Below are 20,090 nucleotides of genomic sequence, written 5' to 3'. Positions count from 1 at the left end.
GTAGGTTGGAAAAGGAAGGGATGTTGGGTTAAATCAGATTGCACTCTTTGAGGGAAAAGTGGCTGGTGGTAATGGAGAGCAAGTTCTTAGCAGGGACATTTACAGGCTTGGACAACTTTTTGATTTCTTCAGAATGCTTTCTTTCTTCTTCACAACTGTGGGTTATTATGTCTGCACCATGGTATAGTTCTTAGGCTCTGAAATTTTTGGTTGAAAATGAGTAACATTGATTTGTCTTGGTTGCCTAATAAATTTTATTTTTATTCTTGCAGATGACAGTTCTTACCGTATATGTATTCTTATATGGAAGAGCATACCTGGTAATTCAACAGGACTTGTTCAGTTATCTTTCTGTTTTGCACCACTTTTTGGACTCCTTTTGCTTTGCATTCTTGTATTACCGTACTGTAGAAGGATTTAAATAATATCCTCCTGATTATTTGATATCTATCTTTCCCTCTATCAATTTTCCTTTTCTACACCGATAAAATTATTGGCTTGCTTTTTACATAAATAAGTTGATGCTTTTATTTCTATGTAAATTTTCTGATATGATCTTTTCTTTCTTTGTAACTTGTTAGGCTTGAGAAAGATACACAAGAATATTAAAATAAATTTGAGAGTGTGTTTCCCTCCCTTAGGATCTCATTTTTGTAATCATTTAGTTAAGTTACATTAACTAAATGATTCTCGAACATCAACTATTGTTCCCAAAACGGGTGTATTTTTTAGATGCATAATTATATATGATGTTAGTTGCATACCATGTTATTTTTTTGTTTTTTGTGATCAATTAATAAAACTGTTACTGTAATTATTCGTGAAATTATTCCTGGCATTCAATATAATTATTTTCAGTTATTAGATTTCAGAACTTGGGTGATCATTTGACTAGTGTAATACAATACGTTATTGCTGAGGAATAACAACCATTAGTTCTATGTTGATGATTACGTGACATATACTTCATATATGGAGCTACAATTATGGTAAAAGTCGTTGTGGATTGCATTGGATTCATGAACTTGAGCAAGATAAATTGGAATTCATTTGGATGGAGACTTTCATAAAATTCAATGCTAGGTTACCTGTTAATTTGGCTTCACGCTTTATTCTGTAGTACTAAAATCACTCTTGCACTGACTTGTATATCGGCAATTTAGTAGCAGATATGCTTACTTTTTTATCTTTGCACTGACTTGTATATCGGCAATTTAGTCCTAATGCAACAATTTGCAAGTTTAATTATTTAGTCACCTTTTAGCGTTGTGAAATTAATAGTTAGGTAAAGATTTCATTTTCATCTGGTTTGCGTGTTATATCCACAATTGTGAATAATTTGCTGAAATTTATCTAAACTCCACAATTTTTCTAATTTCGCTTTTACTTAAAAACTGATTTTCTTCCTTGATGATGCTTCCTCTTTCAGGCATTTTCTGGTCTTGACGAAGCTGTCTCAGACAAGGCAAAATTGGCGGGTAACACAGCACTTGATGCAGCTTTGAATGCTCAATTTTTGGTTCAGATTGGCGTTTTTACTGCAGTACCAATGATAATGGGTTTTATACTTGAATTAGGACTGCTGAAGGTTAGTTTACTTGTTAAGAATGTTAAAACTGTGATTGTTCCTGATGCATTTAGGAAGTTTTATATTAGCCTTGCTGTCTTTGTATTCTGTATTTTTATATTAGCCGTCATCTATTTGGCCTAGTATTAGTGATTGGAATGATTTTTTCTCTCCGAAATTCTAAATAGATCATTGGTGATGATCAATCTTGATACGATCCTGTCAAGGAAATCTTTTCTGAATCTGAATCCTCAGAAGGCACAATAAAAATAAATCAGAAAAGAATACAGAATAAGATAGAGATAGAGACGCTACAATCTAGAAGATTGATAAGTCTAGTGAAGATTCGCCACAAAGATATTAATCTTTGATAAGAATCAGAGTTCCAAGAACTAAGAGAATCGTCTCTCAAGAATGTAAATGCATATAATATGACTTAAAAGTGTTTACATTAACGTTTGATACCTCTATATATAGGTACATAAGTTTAAGAAATCCTTCAAACCCTAAAATAAAGCCCAAAGCCCAAAACACATAAAAATGACAGAAAATGAAAATTACAGATGCAAAATTTTTGCCTGGCAAGGCGTGGTCGTCCAGCAAACACAAATTAGGTTGCCCAACATGTATATATTTAAGAAATCCTTCATGTTCTTTAAATCCGTTCGTGGAACATTATAAGATTGAAGGATACGTGTTTTGATCTTGGACCTTATCATAGATCCTTTGAATTGCAATTGTTCTTCCTCAAGTTCTTCTCATATATGTTTGAGGAGGTAGCCCTCTATCAAATCTGTTAATTTCTAGAATGATGCTTGGCTTTTTAATAGTTCTATGTCTCAGCATCTTGGCTCATCTTGTGTCACTTTGGATCTAAGGTTTGAGATGCCAAGAATGGCATTGGTTGGCACATCCCAACTTCTTTAAGCAATTTTGAGAATATTGGTAACATCAATTTCATAGCTATTACTATAAGGAGCAATGACGTTTTTCTATCGATTAGTAATAAATGTGCAGTAAATGCAACCTATCTACCACTCACCCTGGATCTGTATTTATAGTTTTCGCTATGGGCTTGGGATTAGTGAAAAGTTAATCACGGCCCAAATTCAGCCCAATAGCTTTTAACCTCCACTTACCTTAAACCAGACGAATTAGCAGTATGGCCGGCTGGTCTCCTAAGTTCGGCCCTTGGATCGGCCGGCCCTTATGGGCGACATGTATAACAAACGGCGTGTCCGGCCGGCCTTCATAGTGTAGCCGGATGATGAGATAAAATCACGGCCGGCCCTTATGGGCGTCATGTGTAACAAACGGCGTATCCGGCCGGCCTTCATAGTGTAGCCGGATGATGTGGTAAAATCACGGTCGGCCCCTATGGGCGCCCTGTGTAACACACGGCATGTCCGGCCGGCCTTTGTAGTGTAGTCGGATGATGAGGTAAAGTCGCGTGATCTCGGACATGTGGGCGTTCGGTTTGTTGCATCGATCCTTCGATGATGAACCAGAATAGCGCGTTTGGTCTAATGTAGACGCCCGGCCTATCTGGCGTCCGGTCCCAACTGGTACAGCAATCTTCACGAGGAAAGTTTGAGTCATTTTTTCTGAGTGTGTTTTTACTAAGAATCTTTGGTCCTGGTTAAATTTTGTTTTTCCTATTTTCTCCTGCCTTTTCTCTCTAAAAGAGCTAGCCCTATAATTTGTGACATTAGGCTTAACATAACCTTCGTTGTTTGGATTAGATGGAAAGCTAGAAATCAAGTGATGAGTTGATGGCTGTCATCCTTGCAAAAGGGATCTCTAAAGCTAAAATCTAGAAATGCTTCTAACTTGAATGTGCTCCTCTTTAGTTTGCACTGGTTTCTTGTGGAGGTTGAAAGCTAGTTGGCAGAAGGTTCTTAACATTTACAAAGATATGGAGTTTAGAGTCTCCCATATCTTTCGTTAGGGTAACAAATACGCTGATGGTTTTGCTGACATTGGTCTTGTTAATAGACTGGTTTAGAGTCTCCCATATCATGTGTATCTATTGGTAGCAAATAAGTTTGTCCATAACACTGAAAAATGTCTTTCGAGTCTGTAGATTGTCCAACAATTTAGTTTCTATAAAAAAAATTGCAGAGGGTCCCTCATGTAAATGCTTGAGAGTGAACGACCTTTACTACATTGAGGATAACAATTTTCTTATTGGAAGTCACCCCCTTTATTTGAGTCTCCCATGACGAACAAAGAAAAAGCTTAATCATTCCATTGTCACCTAGGACACCTCTCTTTTTTAGAAAATAAGTTTAATTGTGAGGTGTGTTAGGTTGCTAAACACAAGTGTGCACCTTTCTTTGTTAACAATAGAATAAGCTCTTTTCCCTTGTTTGTAGTGATGTGTGGGCTCCCTCTAATCTCCCTAATATGGTAAAATGGAGTTTGAATCATGTTTCCATAGTATGGCAAGATATTGTACTGTATGAGCAATGTTCTCCATGGTTTCCTTTTACCATGGGCTTTCCTCAAATATTTGATTGCATGAAAGCCCCTTTTCATGTCGTCATTGCAAAGCTTGTGTTGCAGGTTCCTCCATTAAGCATGGTAGACTTTCCAATCTCTTCAGATATTGATGTTGATATTGATCTAGTTCACAATGAAGTCAAAATTTCATGATTTTTTGATGTAGAGATAATCCAATTTGGTATTAAACAACCTGCTTTCAATGTCATAACAAGTAACAAAATCTTTTTTCTAAGAAAAGGTGCTATTTATGTAATTCCAAATTTCTCTAGCAGGGGAAAGCCACATTGAGGTAATGTCAGTGAATCTCCATCCCAAATCCCAATATAGGTTCATTTGACCCAGATCCTTCACAACTAACAGATTTGGAAGGAAGGAAAGGTGGGAGAGGTCGTGGGTAGAGGTGTCAACTTGACCCATGACCCATGGGTTAGCCCTAATCCATTCTTTCAAAAGCTCCATTTTAGGAAGCTCCTCAAGTAGGGGCCAAAAAAAAGCCCCAACCCCCAAAGCCCCCTCTCAAGTAGATTGGGGTTAGGGTTAAGGTGGGTTTAGCCCCACTAAATAAACTTATGTCTACTTTAATTTTCAAACCTATTTACTTTTCACAAATTCATAATTTAGTTATTCAAGACTCAAATTCTTTATATATTTTTTAGTTTAAGAAAAAAATGAGATTATTTTTCATGTTAAAAATTCAATTTCAGAAAATTATGAATTTGATTATTTTCTTAATTATTTATTGTTCACTGTTATTAATTTTTCGGTGCAGTATTTATAACAATAATTTGATTATTTTCTTAATTATTTATTGATCACTGTTATTATTATTTTTTTAAAGAGGGTCGAAGTTATTGTTACTTTTTCTAATATGAATTTAATAAATAAATAACATTTTCAGTAAACAATATTTTTCAAAAATGGTTTTTGAACATTTAGAAAATAAATAAAAATTGAAGAAGGTAGGATCCAACTTTCTTAAATTGAAATAAAGTTTCAGAAAGTTTATTGCTAAACTATTTTATGTGACAATGAATTAAGTAATTAAGTATTTTTATAAAAATACTGTTACTTTTTTATTTTTAGAAAACTTGTATAGATGTTTCTGACAATAACTTTGGCTTATGAAATATAATTTGATCATATTTAGAAATTATAACACTTAGATTTGCAACAAATTAGGATTAATTACATTTTTTCTTGTATTTAAAATGAACATTGCTTTTAAAAAAAAGACTCATGGGTTGGCCCTAGCTCACAAGGCTTTTGTAGATATTTTGACCTGTGACTTTTTCTTGTCTCAACCCACGTGGGTCAGGGCCAAACCATTTTAGGGGGCCAAATTGACTGTTCTAGTCATAAGTTCAACTCTCCCCACTAGTAAAATACTAAACTAAAAAAAAAAAAACTCAGATCTACTCAAAATGTCATTTTTGGAGGGTTACCTACCTTCTGCTGTTGTGATTGCTGGGATGAGGTGCATCTTTCTGTCCCACCATTATATTCAGGGAAGGCAATGGCAGTAGCTGGTGGATGGTGCAGAGGAAATAGAAATCTCGAGATTGGTAGCTCTAATACCAACTTGAATAGTGAGACAATAAAGAAATATTTCATCAATTACATTTTCAACTCCTCAGTTTTTAACAATCACGTTGTCATAAAAGAGGAAACAAAATCTATTGGAATGACTATTGGAATGAATGTGTAGATTCTAAGGATAATTTTGTCCTAATAATTCCTTACTTACATCAAAACTGATCCAAATAAAAGGTATGGCTAGTATTGCCCAGTTTTGAACTGGTTATTTCTAAAACTTGTCTTGAGGGCTGTAATCGAACTGGTTTGCAATATTTATTCGTAATGCCAGTTTTGGTGAAGGGTTCCTGGTAGAATTGATTGTTTTGGTGTGGTGACTACTATATTTTCTGTTATTACATTTATCAAATATGTTTCAGTTTTATTTATAGAACTTGTTCTTCTCATTTTCTTTTTCCCTAATCTTGCTGCTATAATTCTACATGGTTGTGAGGCCTTTATAAAAATATGATTCTATATACTCTATTCTTACATGGTCTGTCTTGTGAAAATGTTTGCAGGCTATTTTCAGTTTCATCACAATGCAACTACAGTTGTGTTCTGTCTTCTTCACGTTCTCATTGGGAACTAGAACTCACTATTTTGGACGTACAATTCTCCATGGAGGTGCAAAAGTAAGTTTTTTTTTTTTTTTGTGTTGACTTTTTGGAAAGCTCACATTTATAGTTATTTTGAGTGACTTAGATTTTTCTTGGAATTTTTTACCACAGTATCGAGCTACTGGTAGAGGCTTTGTTGTCCGTCACATAAAGTTTGCTGAAAATTACAGACTATATTCTAGGAGTCACTTTGTCAAAGCGTGAGAAATTTTTTCTTGATTTATAATTTCTTCCTTTGGTTGAGGTTGAAGGAAACTGTATTTTCATTGATTGTTAATTATTTGCAATGCAACAGGCTTGAAGTGGCACTGCTTCTTATAGTTTATATAGCATATGCGTATGCAGAGGGAGGTGCTGTTACCTATGTTTTGGTAACTCTTAGCAGTTGGTTCCTTGTCATTTCTTGGCTTTTTGCACCTTACATTTTCAATCCCTCTGGTTTCGAGTGGCAAAAGTAAGTCACCTGCTACTTGATTCCTTCATTGGTTTTAATGTTATATTTTCTTGATGGTAAATACCTAATTTGGCCCTCCAAAATAGTATAAATGTTATTAATATATTAAAATGTTCTTTCAAATTTATTTTGGATGTCAAACCAATCCTTCTGGTGGACCAATTAAAAGTGGCATTTGATGACTAATTTGATATGAAAGTATTGACAAATGAGTGTTCTTGATTTTTTAGTTGATTGCAGCTAGATTTTTAAATGGGTCCTTATGTTTTTGGAAAGGTGCTGAAATCATACTACTGTGGGAAAATTTATTGATCATCCTATTCTGATTTGGTGGTAAACAGGACTGTGGAAGATTTTGATGATTGGACAAGTTGGCTTCTTTACAAAGGAGGCGTAGGGGTAAAAGGAGAAAATAGTTGGGAGTCTTGGTGGGACGAAGAACAGGTTAACATTTATTCTTTCACTTGATTGTAATAAGTTTGGGGTCAAAATGGAGCAATACACAAGTTGATTGAGGGTTTAGTTATTCTAAATGGAACAACGCTTTTTCAACCATATACACGTATATACAATCTCTGATATTTTTCATGTACAACATGCTAGAATAACCTTCATGCGGATGCCGGATCTATTAATTTAACAACTAATAGTGCTCACATTTTATGCAGATGCATATCCAAACTTTGAGGGGTCGCATTTTGGAGACAATTTTAAGTGCAAGGTTCTTCTTCTTTCAATATGGTATTGTGTATAAGCTGCATCTTACTGGAAAAGATACATCGCTTGCGGTAAACATTTTCGTCTATTGAATAAATATTTGTCATGTATTTAGTCCTTGTATAAAGCATAATATAAATTTCTTCTTTCATCTTTGTACTAAATATATGTTCTACTCATTTGTGAAGAGGGTTATGGCTTCTAGTATTTTGTTAATGAGAGCTTATATATTGTCTTTGATATATTTTATAGATATATGGATTCTCGTGGGCTGTCTTGGTTGGAATTGTCTTGATATTTAAGGTTTGGACTTTTCCTAATAATATGATCTTTTTCACAATTTCTGTTTTTGTGGGCAGCATATTTATCTTTTCCTTTATGTTTTTTAAACACCTTATTTTAGTATTCTAATATTTCCTTGCTTTGCAGATCTTTACCTATAGCCCAAAAAAGTCGGCCGATTTTCAGCTAGTGTTGAGATTTTCCCAGGGAGTCGTATCTATAGGCCTTGTTACAGCGGTGTGTCTTGTTGTTGCCTTTACTAGACTGTCAATAGCTGACCTTTTCGCAAGCATCCTTGCATTTATCCCTACTGGATGGGGAATATTGTCGGTAAGTTCTGATTTATTTCTATATGAATTTTATTTTGACAATGGATGTCTGTGTTGGAAAGCTACCTTAATTGCAGCTATCGGAATTAGCTATTAGTAACTAGAAAAGGCCCGTATTTTGTTGCCCCTACATCATTATTGAATTTTGCATTGAGATTTGTCTCAGATGCATCCATATGCCATAATACTTTCAAATGAAAACGGTTGTTGATGTTTTCAAGAACCAATAACGGCGTTCCATAAAAATCCCAATCTTTATAATTAAGTGTGATGGATGGTATTATTGCAAGGGTTTTCCCTAAAAGTTCTCAACAGGAATACAATATTATATGATTGTAGTTGTGGTATTATTGTCTCAACAATTCACCTAAGTAGTACTGTAAAACTCATTGATCACTCTTCTTTGGTGCCTCAGATTGTCAGTCATTCTAAAAATCTGTTTTTTTTTTCGGTGAATCACACTACGATTAAATCTTCTAGGAGGAGGAGCCAACGGATCCATTTGAAGCAAGTTACAGCTTCTAACGTTTGTTAAATTTTGTACACTTTTCAGGTAGCAATTGCATGGAGGAAGATAGTTTGGAGTCTCGGATTGTGGGATTCTGTCCGTGAGTTCGCTAGAATGTATGATGCTGGAATGGGTATGATCATCTTTGCACCAATAGCATTTTTATCATGGTTTCCTTTCATTTCCACTTTCCAATCTCGCCTTCTGTTCAATCAAGCCTTCAGTCGTGGTCTTGAAATCTCTCTCATCCTTGCTGGAAATAAAGCCAATGTTGAGGCTTAGGACTTTCCATCTTACATTGTATACATGCGGGGCTTGTATATTTTAGATGTATATTATTTTGTAGTTCAGTGTTGAGTTTTTGTACATTTAGTCTAAAAAAAATGAAAGATGGTTTTTAATGGATCTCTTAGTTTGTCTTGTTCATAAGTTCAGTTTCCACCATTATACATTTTGTCCGGTTCGCTTAGAAGCACACCAGCAACGGGGGCAAACAGATGAAACACCCATTCTCTCGTGTAGTTTTAGTTTCCCTGTGGACTTACATCGGATGCAGTTCCATATTACGCGTCCAGTTTTTATTAAAAGATATCTATTGGCTTGTTTTAAACATATAGTGCAATATCTTGTGGTCAAGATATTAAAACGAGCATAACGTTCGTTAGATGGCATGAACAAAGTGAACAGTTTGTCTTTTGCATTTTCTGGCTTATAAAATCAGTTTATATTTCAAACATTCAATTATCTCCATCCACAACATTGTCCATGTTTTCACTTTTCCTTCACACTTTTTGTCCTGGATATTTTTTCCTTGAACTTAAACATTTTCATCCAGTTAATTTTAATTTATTTATATATTATTCTTTTCTATTAGTTTTACCACTTCCTTTTTTTGACTTCTGTTACTAGGTTACTGCACTTAGATATATGGTGTTTGTGATTTATCATGAATTTGTTATTGTTGTAAAGTTGTTTAGTGTTGAAAAAATAGCCTTAAATCCATAAATATTATTACAAGTTATACTTTTAAATAACAATGATGAAGTAATATTATGATCATATTTACTCTATAAGTTATATCCATTATTTGTAAACTACTGATTAATTTAAACCAAGATGATAATATATTGATAAATAATAAAATAATTTAAAATTATAAGAGTAATATTGTAAATCAAAGGTTATATATCACAATGGATATATTTAGTATTGCTCACATTATTTTATATGCGATAATGCAAACTTAAAAAGTAAAATAATAGGTGACGCCAACAACGTATAACTCAGGCTCCGTCTAGACTTAAATATGGTTTTTGCTTCCTGCACCTCAATGAAAAAAGAAAGTGAAAAAAATACTCTTTGGTCATGTTTTACCTCTTACCTAGTTCTTCTCCATTCTCTTTTGCTGCCATAAACTGTGCTCTACATTTTCGTCACCGCTGAAAGTGTTACTGCAGCTTTTAAATTTTCATTGTTGTCGCAAGACACATCAGCTATTACTACACCTCTCGTTGGTGTTGGCAAAGAATTGCACTGCTGCATCAGTATCATTTCTTTTTAACTTTTAAGATTTGTTATTCTGGAAACCTTTCTGATTGGTCATTTCGTAAAAAATTGAAGGAAGGTGTAGTGATTTGCAGTTTTCTGTATTGGGCATTCTGGAATCGCCAATTTGGAAACATGTTTTGAATTGAGCATTCTGAAATATCTTTCCAAAATAACCAATTTGAAAGATGTTTTGTATGCTTCCAACACAGGGAAGATAATGTGTAGACTTGAGTGTACAACTATAATGCACTTCATGAAACCGGACATAATTTTTTCCAACATTCTCTCGCAATATGTTGCAATCCATATTTTTATATAAAACCTTGCAATTTGTTATACGATGTGATGTTAAACACATAATCAACCACATGAAGACTCTGCTAAACTGAAGTTTTGATAACATTATATTGTCATGTTGTTAGTTAAATCCCAATATAAAAATGTCTCTCGTAGAGGTTTGAAACATAGGATGTAATATACAACCTCAACCTTACATATCAAAATAATTATGAAATCTTATAACTTTTACATTTATCTCTATCACTCCTCAAAAAGGAAGCAATTATAAAAAAGTAACGGAGATTAAATTGTTATTTGGTTATATAATTATTGTAAAGGAGATTAAAAATAGCGGCAACAAAAAAAAATAGATGGAATGTTTTAGAAAAAAAAGATTGCATTCTAAATGTTATAATTTAAAAATGTAATTAAAAGTTAAAAAAATGTATTCTTGCTATATAATTTAGATTTTATTATTAAATTATAAAATTTAAACATGTGTACTTTTTATATTTCTACACAGAATTTTGTCTAATTTACTTTTTGAATGAAAAATAAATATATATTTAAATGAGATCCACACGTTTTCCCTTTCCTTTCTATTCCGTGCCCTTCCAAACAAATAATTAAAATATTCCATCTTTTTCTTCCTTTATCGATGCTTACTGTACTTTTCCCATCATTTACTTTAGTCAATGTTATTAAACTTAAGATTCTACTAAGATCAAACATATATGACAACTCCCATTTTTTCCTAAAATACAAGCATACTTACTTGTCTATAATATTACATAGGAATAAAAAAGAAAAAAAAAACCTAAAATGAAGAAATTAAAGGAATAAAACAAACTTAAATTGAGATATTATGATCACCAATATGGGATAAAAATCTATTTTCTGATAACGTGTTAATGAACTTGTTAAAGAGAGTAGTTCTTGCACAAAATAAACATGGGTTCTCTTACCTCAACAAAGTGTATTTTACATATGATCTACAATCATACTGCTTCATTCACGATTTTAACAAAATAATAATCCAACAGTTATTCTGATACTACCCAAGTTCATAATTAAATTGAACACTCTTTATACATAAACACAAATTCACATTCACGCCAATAATCTAACGATGATCCAAATGAGAGAGAAAAAAAACTCAAGAAAAAAATAATATACATATTACTACTGGTAATAAAACTTCTGTTAAACATACATATTGCTATTCTGAAAGGCTTGCGCCACATTAGGCATAACTAGAGAAATTAAATAAATTTATCATGTTTTTTAAAATAAAAATTACAACTTTTAGTTGATATCCATATTCAAAACCAGAAAATGTTTATAGAGACTATTGTTTCCCATCACTGACACCTACATTTTCAGCCACACCAACACTAGCAGAATTTGAGTACGAGGATTGTTGATCAAGTCCACTCATAGTTGAGGGTGGTGGGTGATCGAACTTACAAGCTGGTCCAAATTTGCAAATTCCATAACGGCTGTAATATGTGCAAACATTCTGGTCCTGAATTTTCATAAGACATTCCACATAGATCAGGTAAACCAGCAAGCCTAACCTTTTGTGTCATCACCAATCAAAGAATACAAGATATTGTCTTTTCCGAATCAGAAAAGCAATACATAACTGTTTTAATTTTATCTAAAAGAACCCATATTACCACAACATTTTCTTGTTCAGAACTTTCATGATGTGAACTAGCATTTTTTTCAGAACCAACAGCTTCTTTGTTCTACATTTCTCATCAAATAATTTGTCTTGAATGTGTTAAGATAAAACTAAACAGAAACTGTGGAACAAATGTGGCAGGAATCTTGTAAATTTTAGAGTCTCCATGAATGCAAAAAACAATAGAACAAAATAACTTACCGGTCTCAAAGGTAGACCCTTGTTACTAAAGCTGCATGGAGGTAATCTTGCAATCCGATTCTTTGGATGGTGAAACCTACAATTAGATTTAAACTTGCAATCCCCAGTTTTTAAAAAATAGCTGCATTCAGGTTCACCAGGCCTTTCTGGAAACTCTTCAACCTGCACTTGTTGTTGATGATGCATATAAACATTTGTTTCCATAACTGGGTTGTTCATGACATATGTTGAAGGTAGATGCATATTCCTCTCAGGTAGATAGACAGGTGCCTGTAGAAAACCCAAGTTGAATAAATAGCAGGGAAAACAATCAATTATAAGGGTTAATATGCAGAATATTTAACTCAGAAAGTGAAATGATAAAAAGAACATTAGATTTCTTGCTTTAAATTGAATAGATCTTGTATGATAGAAAATTGGCAGACTAGTTTGCCATCATATACTAATAATAGAATACAATGTCCCTACCAAGATAGTTATTGAAATCTATTGATTTACCTGATATCCGTCCCATTCAGAACTCTGAGGAGAAACCCCTGGATTAGCTGAAAGTATCATTGGCACAAAAGGAGTGGATTCATTTAATGGTCTAGTAGAAGACCATGAGGATATAGATGACTGCGATACACCTTGTAATGAAACAGAACTTCCATTACCAAATCTAGAAGGAGAATCACCTCCTCCAGCCGTAGGATCAGGATGATTAAACTTGCAGTTTAATCCAAACTTACAAGAGCCAGTACGCATGAAATAGTGACACTCTTTCTCTCCCTGTCATGAAAAACAACTTCATCAAGTTTTAGGTATAAGTATTAAACAGAAACAAAAGATAGCGGGAACAAAGTAATTTTCAGCATAACATGCAATGAGGAATCAAGGTTATACCACTCGAATAGGCAAGCCAAGGAAGTTAAGCTCTGCAATTGGGGATGCGGATGAACACTTTTCCCTTTTGTGATTAAACTTACAAGCCTTCCCAAACTTACACCCACCAGATCTTAAATAATACTGCCACAACATCAGGAAAAGAAAATTCTGTTATGAACCTGTAATAAATAGTACGACATTTTGAAAACACGACACAATAAAGAGATTAAACATACATATACAAGCATGTTTCATCCAAAAATTGTTATAGGGATCCAACATTTTTCAACATAGCAAGGCTAGGCCAACATGATTCACAATGCCAAAAAAAAGCAAAACAGAGAACTTCGTAATCACCAAACATATAGGAGTATAGCATCAGAGAAAGAAATCAGCCAAACTAATATGCCATGATCCACCATGACAGAATCTTTGTTCATGGCAAATGCACAACATATAGAAAGACATACCAATACCTAATCAGAAAGTGTATCAAAAACGGGTATCATTTGACAACTACTGAATTCTGCATAATGATCACAAAATTCTAATAGAGAATATTATTCCTTATATGGTTCTACCACTCACCAAATCAAACTCGGGTATATCATTTTTACATTATCTAGTAAAGCATCCCTTAATGGCAAAGGGATTAAATAAAAAATAATATGAAAGTCCCAAAAACTAAAAGCATTGTATGGCATACAAATAATAAAAAAAAAGTATCTACTTTAAACATGACATTCCGATAAAAAGCCGTAGTTATTTGCCATGAACTATAAACTAATAACATTAGCAGATAAGATAAAACCTAAAGGTAATGCATGCTTAAACCTCCTCAAGTTAACCTTAGACAATCTTCCACAGACCGAAATTACATTTTAATAAATAGATGTGATACACCCTTGGCCCAAGTATACAAGACAAACATACATGGAATGGGAAAGAATGGGCACAACATAAAGGATGGGTGACTTGGGGAAAATGGAAAGAAATATCCAGAAGGGAAGTCTGTTACACAGAGACAGTTAGCAAATTCTGAGTAGAGAAGCATTGGGAAATATATTGAGAATCAGAATGGAAGGGTAAATAACAAATAACTGTATGGAGTCTTTGGGTAGAATTGTGCGGAATCTGTTACAGGTAGGCAACTTATGAGAGAATATTGGGAGGTTCGATAGAGAGAGTGTCCTGTAGCTGATAATATGGCCCTTTTGGCAAATCTATCAGTCTTATTCCTATTTGGTTGTATTTATTTACAGAGAACTACCTCTTCCACCTTTGTTGTCAGTGTCTCATATGCATACATTATAATGATATCTACATTTTCTAGATTTTAATATAAACCTACATGCCTATGTCCAAAATTCAGATAATACAATCTAGCATTTGCAAACCAACATGGGATTTGAGTCTAGTGGGAGGGGCTAATCCACAGACACTGACAAACATACTAGAGTTGTTCATACCTTCAAATCATGTCTCAGATAACAATGCTTCTTATGCAAAATACATGAAAAAACCAAAAAAAATAAAATAAAACAAAAGTTACAGTATTCTGAAAATACCTTGCATTCCGTCTGCCCTGATCTTTCTGCCTGTTCTTCTTTTTCTCCCGCATTCTCTTTCTTAGCCTTCATGTGGTGTTAATACATTTAAAACTCAATAAGTGAACATGTATAAGATATTCTCATTCATAAATTGTTCAACAAATGTAACCCTTTAAATAATACTTCCAGTTTTTTATTTTTTTTGCCTAGCAAATCCTTCACAACTTATAGCATGTAAATTAAACTCCCTGTCTTCAATTATTTAGCATATAATACTTAACTGATGTTCATCTGCTTAACAACTTAGCACCTAATGCAATCACACTAACACCTAATTATTGATGCTTAACTTAACTATTTCACACTTCATGCTACTATACCAATATTTAATTAGTAATAGTGCGATAGAGAGCGAAAACCAACGAGAGAGACCTGGTTTTTCCTCTTAAGTGGATGATTGAACTTGCAATTGAATCCAAATTTGCAACTTCCGGTTTTGAGATAATATGCACAGTTTTCAGCCTCTGGCCTCAACGGGTACTGTTGATCTCTCCCACTGCTCCTCTCATCCCTGCTATCTACTCCCTCCACATCTCCACCCACCTTATCACTTTCACTCTCATTCACATACTCAATCCAATTACACCATCCGTCCCCTCCATTGCAATCATCATCAACAACACCAACATCATCACCACCACCACCGCCACCATCCTCACTCCCTTCACCCTTACCACCTTCAGGTGCAGCACCTTCAGGTGCAGCACCTTCAGGTGCAGCACCTTCATCACTCAACTTGCCACCCTCATCTTCCAAGTTCGAACCTTTATCCTCACTCTCACTCACATCCTTCAAATCCAACTTGTCCTGAAGCTCCCTGTTAAGTGCATCATCATCTTGGGCAACATGATTGAGATCTGACTGTTGAGGATCGTGATCGAGTGTTCGGGACAAACGTTTACCCATTAGCAAGAGTTCTTGGTGGGAGAACTAACTGATTCGGATTCAGAAGACTCCATTGATGTACCCCCACATTTCAAATGAAGAACCCTAATAATGGAGAAAATTATAGATAGCTAAGAAAAACTAGAGTGTAAGAGAAGGAATAGAATTTATTTATGTGGAAAAACCATAAGACGAAGAATGAAGAAAGTGTGAAACGAAAAGGGGTTTACTTTCTTGCTGTGGGTGAGCAAATGGGAATGCTGTGTGTTTAGTACATGCTACTTAGGACTCTCTGTCTTCTTGTATTTTCCTATGTCTGGGTGCATGTACCTTACTACGTATTTCAATACAGTTCATTCAACTGCCATGACATATTTCCTTCAGATGTCAACTCATACATAACACTATTTTCCTGTTTTTCTCTTATTTTTATAAATCAAAATATTAATCTAATACCTTTTTATGTATTGTTATATATAGAAGATTTTATATGGTAATTAAGAAAAAAACTATGATAAGTATGATTTTGGACGGATTTTACAGACCAAATAAAATAGATAAACAAGTAATTCGGAAACAAAATAAGAGTATGAGAAGCTCTTGTATATGAAATATAATTTTTAGAAACTATTTAATAATATTTTAAGATACAAGTATTAGGTGATAACGGGGTGTGTGTGTGTGAGAGAGAGAGAATGACACCAATTTATCATAATTACTCATTTTCTTAACATTAATAGCTAATATTTCTTTCACTTGAATACATTATTCACTTTTCAAATTATAAAAATAAAATGGATTTCATATTTTATTTCTATTTTAAAATGAAAATCTATTTGCAAATTAATTCAAATGTCAATTAAACCATGATATTAAATATTTTATAATTGGTGTTACTTTTATAGTTGTAACATGCCTTAAATAATTACATAGGAATACACATTTCTCTTTAAGAAAAATAATTTAAGTTATCATTGAATTAGTGTATTTTTAATGAATAAAAAAAGGAAAATTGTATCACTTCATATTTTTTTTCTTAATTTCAATACTATAGTTATATTTTGAGTTATCAAATTGAATTTTCGGATAATGAAAACCGGTTGTAATTACCTTCACTAATATAATATTGTGTTTTAAAATAATAATAATTAAATAATTTAAAAAATATATGTAAAATAATATAATATCATAACTTTAGAATGCAAGAATTCTTTTGTGTTTGAATACACGTGTAAGATAAAATAAAAAATAAAAAATATAATTAATTTGATGTATCCTTAAATTTTAATTGATTTGATCATGTATTCATAGTATGTATGGATTTTATTTTTACATATTTGGGTTAATTTGATTTTGAAAGCGTATATCTTGATTACATTTTTAAAAAATTATGTTCAAGAATAAATTGTGCCTATCTAGTACTATCTTAAGTTATCAGGGTCAAATACAACTTCAATTAAGATTAATTATACTTAATCATACATTTAATTAAAGTCCAACAAGAAGCGGCGACTTCTGCTCTATCTGCTCCAATTAGACAATCACTGCAGTTATTCAGAAGAGTGACCATTTCTTCCAACTACTGTTGATGATTTCTTCATTTTCATATTATTTTATGTTTTCTTTTATAAAAGTCATGCTATTTATGCATCAATTCTCTTTTGCTATTTTTATTTTTTTTAACTTTTTGTATTTTCTAAAATTTTGATGTGCATATTTTTTTATTATAAATTATTTTTTAATAATTTGATTAATTGATTTTAAAATATAACATTTTAAAAAATTTATACAATCATATATTTTCTAATTTTATGATATTTCTTTTAATAATTTAAATTTTTTTATAATAATTTATATCTTAAATGTTTTATAATAATACGATAAAAAAATTAATTTTGGTGTAGACAGTTTTTATAACTCCATTCACAAATTAAAATAAAAATTTCAAAAATTTTAATCATATTATTATAAAAAAAATCGATATAAAATGTTATCAAAATTTTTAAATTATTAAAAGAAATATATTAAAATTAGAAAATATATGAGAATATAAAAAGTTTAAAAATGTTTGAAATTTTTAAATTCAATTAATCAAATTTTTAAAAAATAATTTAAAATAAAAATTATGCATATTAAAATTTTAAAAAATAAAAAAGTTAAAAAACAAATTTGGGTAAGTGAAGTCGGGCAAAAAGAATAAAACTTCTATACAAAACATTAAAAAAATATATAAAAATGAAGAAATTATCAGCACTATATTACTTTAATGTTAGTGACTTCTCGAGAAGGTCATCACTCCTTTACACGATTTCAGCATTTGTCTAATTGAAGCTAAAGTTACACGATTTCAACATTTATTTTTAATTGAAGCAAAAGTTGTTCATATCTTATACGACTTTAATTATAATTAGGTATAAGAACCTAGAAAACAGAGTATTAGAGATGATAAGTGTTTTAAAACAGTAAGACTAAATATTATAAAATTTAAAAATAAGTTGATTAAATAAATAAAATTTCTTAAACTTGTCTCATCATCTTAACTCACCTTCTCTTTAAATATTATTCTCTTGAATTCTCTACCATCTATCTAAGAGTTCTAACTCCTCGACCATTTCTTTAATGATCAGGAGGTACTTAGAAGATCACGACGAAGTAATCTCCACTTCTACCCTATCAGTTTTTTGTTTAGAGCAAATAAATTTCTACCTATTTTTCCTTTTATATTTGGTCTATGATCATGTAGAGAAATATGTTTTGCATGTATCAAAAGTTCTTCTTCCTTGACTCTTGGTCAATTTGAGGTTTTAAGGTTTGATTCTGATCACCAATTGGTGAGTTGTAGGCTTTTCTAAAGTTCCTTGCAATGAAAGCAATGGTTGGGAGTTCTTAGAGTCGTAGGAGTTCTTTCTAAGGTAAGGGAAACCAGACTTTGTTTTATATTATGTATGTGCCAAAAGAAACATCAAAGGTTACATACAGACCATTTGAGAATATGATGTTCCCCCCCTATGAAAAAGAGATATAGCACAATGATAGTATGTGAGCAGTGTATGATTGATATCACAATGTGTATCAAAGCTCAGTGTACAAATTCGAAATAGTATATCAGATGTATTTGACAAATTTTAAAGTAAATATACTAAATTCACATGAATATATCATATGATATCAAGTGCATGTTCCAATACTCATGTAATGTATGCAATGTAGATATATCAAAGAGTATTATTGCACAAATGACACTAAGGTATCAACTATTATACAGCAAAATATATCATACAAGTGTTAACAAATTTGCAGTAAAGTAATGAAACTCATAGTGATGCATATATGATGGATTTCCAAACGAGTTTTGAGATATATGCAACATATCATATGTGTTTCATACCAAACATATGATAAGCATATAAAACTAGATTTGATGACCTAATCGATTACATTACTAATGTGACAGATTATAAAACTGTAATCCATATTATTTAACAGATTATACAATTGTTTAATTTGTTAAAGTTCGTAGATATGATCATAAACATAGTATATGATCATTCAACCTGTTATGATCACTTTACAACCTACAAAGACAACTTTCTCAACATTGTATCATGTTAGTATTATAATAAACATGATTTGAGCATCAGTTGTATATTAAAATTCATGATCAACGAATGATATGAACAATTGAGTGATAACGGAATGCTTTTCAGACTCATTGAGTACAACTTTGATCTAGAATGCCTAGTTCATTTTTTATTGTATAAAATCTTTCCTTTGACAATGGTTTTGTAAAGATGTTAGCCCATTGGTGTAAAGTATCCACAAATTCAATTTTAACTTCACCCTTTGAGACATGATCTCTAATGACATGATGTATTATTTCTATATGCTTTGTTTTCTAATCCATAATAGGATTTTTGGTTAAGTTGATAACATTGGTATTATCACATTTTAAGGGTATCTAATCTAAGTAAATGCCATAATCCTCCAACTGACTTTTGATCCAAAGAGATTGAGTACAGCAGCTTCTAGCTGCAATATACTCGGCTTTTATGATAGATAATGCGGCACAAGCTTGTTTCTTCGAATACCATGTAGTTAGTAAGCATCCTAGTAAATAACAAGTACCACTAGTGCTTTTTTTTGTCAAACTTTCACCCACCAAAATCAAAATCACTATAACCCTCTAAGGATATGTTTGCACCTCTAGGGTACCATAATCCAATAGTTTTAGTTCCTTTAAGATACTTCATAATTATTTTTACAGCAGTTAAGTGTGATTCTTTTGGACAAGATCGAAATCTAGCACATAAGCATACACTATGCATGATGTCTGGACGGCTAACAGTCAAATAAAGTAAGAAACCAATCATATTTTAATACATTTTTTGGTCAATGTCCTTACCTTTTTTATCTTTATCAAGATAGCAGTTAGTGGCCATTAAAGTTGCAGCTTTTTTGC

At 32.3% G+C, this 20,090-nt stretch overlaps 2 protein-coding genes across 2 annotated transcripts in view; one reads left to right on the top strand and one right to left on the bottom strand.

Annotated features, from left to right (window-relative positions):
- Nucleotides 1–9,295, top strand: part of GSL8 (glucan synthase-like 8) — a 65,914-nt gene extending 56,619 nt beyond the window's left edge. Inside the window, exons 42-52 of the mRNA XM_088106275.1 lie at nucleotides 5–181; nucleotides 273–320; nucleotides 1,430–1,588; nucleotides 6,166–6,279; nucleotides 6,376–6,464; nucleotides 6,560–6,718; nucleotides 7,060–7,162; nucleotides 7,387–7,506; nucleotides 7,688–7,738; nucleotides 7,865–8,047; nucleotides 8,600–9,295. Of these exons, the coding sequence (XP_087962401.1) occupies nucleotides 5–181; nucleotides 273–320; nucleotides 1,430–1,588; nucleotides 6,166–6,279; nucleotides 6,376–6,464; nucleotides 6,560–6,718; nucleotides 7,060–7,162; nucleotides 7,387–7,506; nucleotides 7,688–7,738; nucleotides 7,865–8,047; nucleotides 8,600–8,836 (1,440 nt within the window). The 3' untranslated portion in view covers nucleotides 8,837–9,295. The remainder of the gene's footprint in view (nucleotides 1–4; nucleotides 182–272; nucleotides 321–1,429; nucleotides 1,589–6,165; nucleotides 6,280–6,375; nucleotides 6,465–6,559; nucleotides 6,719–7,059; nucleotides 7,163–7,386; nucleotides 7,507–7,687; nucleotides 7,739–7,864; nucleotides 8,048–8,599) is intronic.
- A 2,242-nt stretch (nucleotides 9,296–11,537) lies between these two features.
- Nucleotides 11,538–15,919, bottom strand: LOC124833812 (uncharacterized). The gene is given in 7 exon segments (XM_088106274.1): nucleotides 11,538–11,906; nucleotides 12,270–12,539; nucleotides 12,768–13,040; nucleotides 13,155–13,277; nucleotides 14,705–14,770; nucleotides 15,119–15,627; nucleotides 15,630–15,919. Coding segments are annotated over 7 exon segments (1,494 nt in total). The 5' UTR covers nucleotides 15,706–15,919; the 3' UTR covers nucleotides 11,538–11,729.
- Between the last annotated feature and the right edge of the window lie 4,171 nt (nucleotides 15,920–20,090).

Source organism: Vigna umbellata, chromosome 2 (assembly GCF_029865625.1).
Source record: "Vigna umbellata cultivar VRB3 chromosome 2, Vumbellata_1.0, whole genome shotgun sequence".
NCBI lineage: Eukaryota > Viridiplantae > Streptophyta > Magnoliopsida > Fabales > Fabaceae > Vigna > Vigna umbellata.
This window is presented reverse-complemented; position numbering and strand designations above follow the sequence as displayed.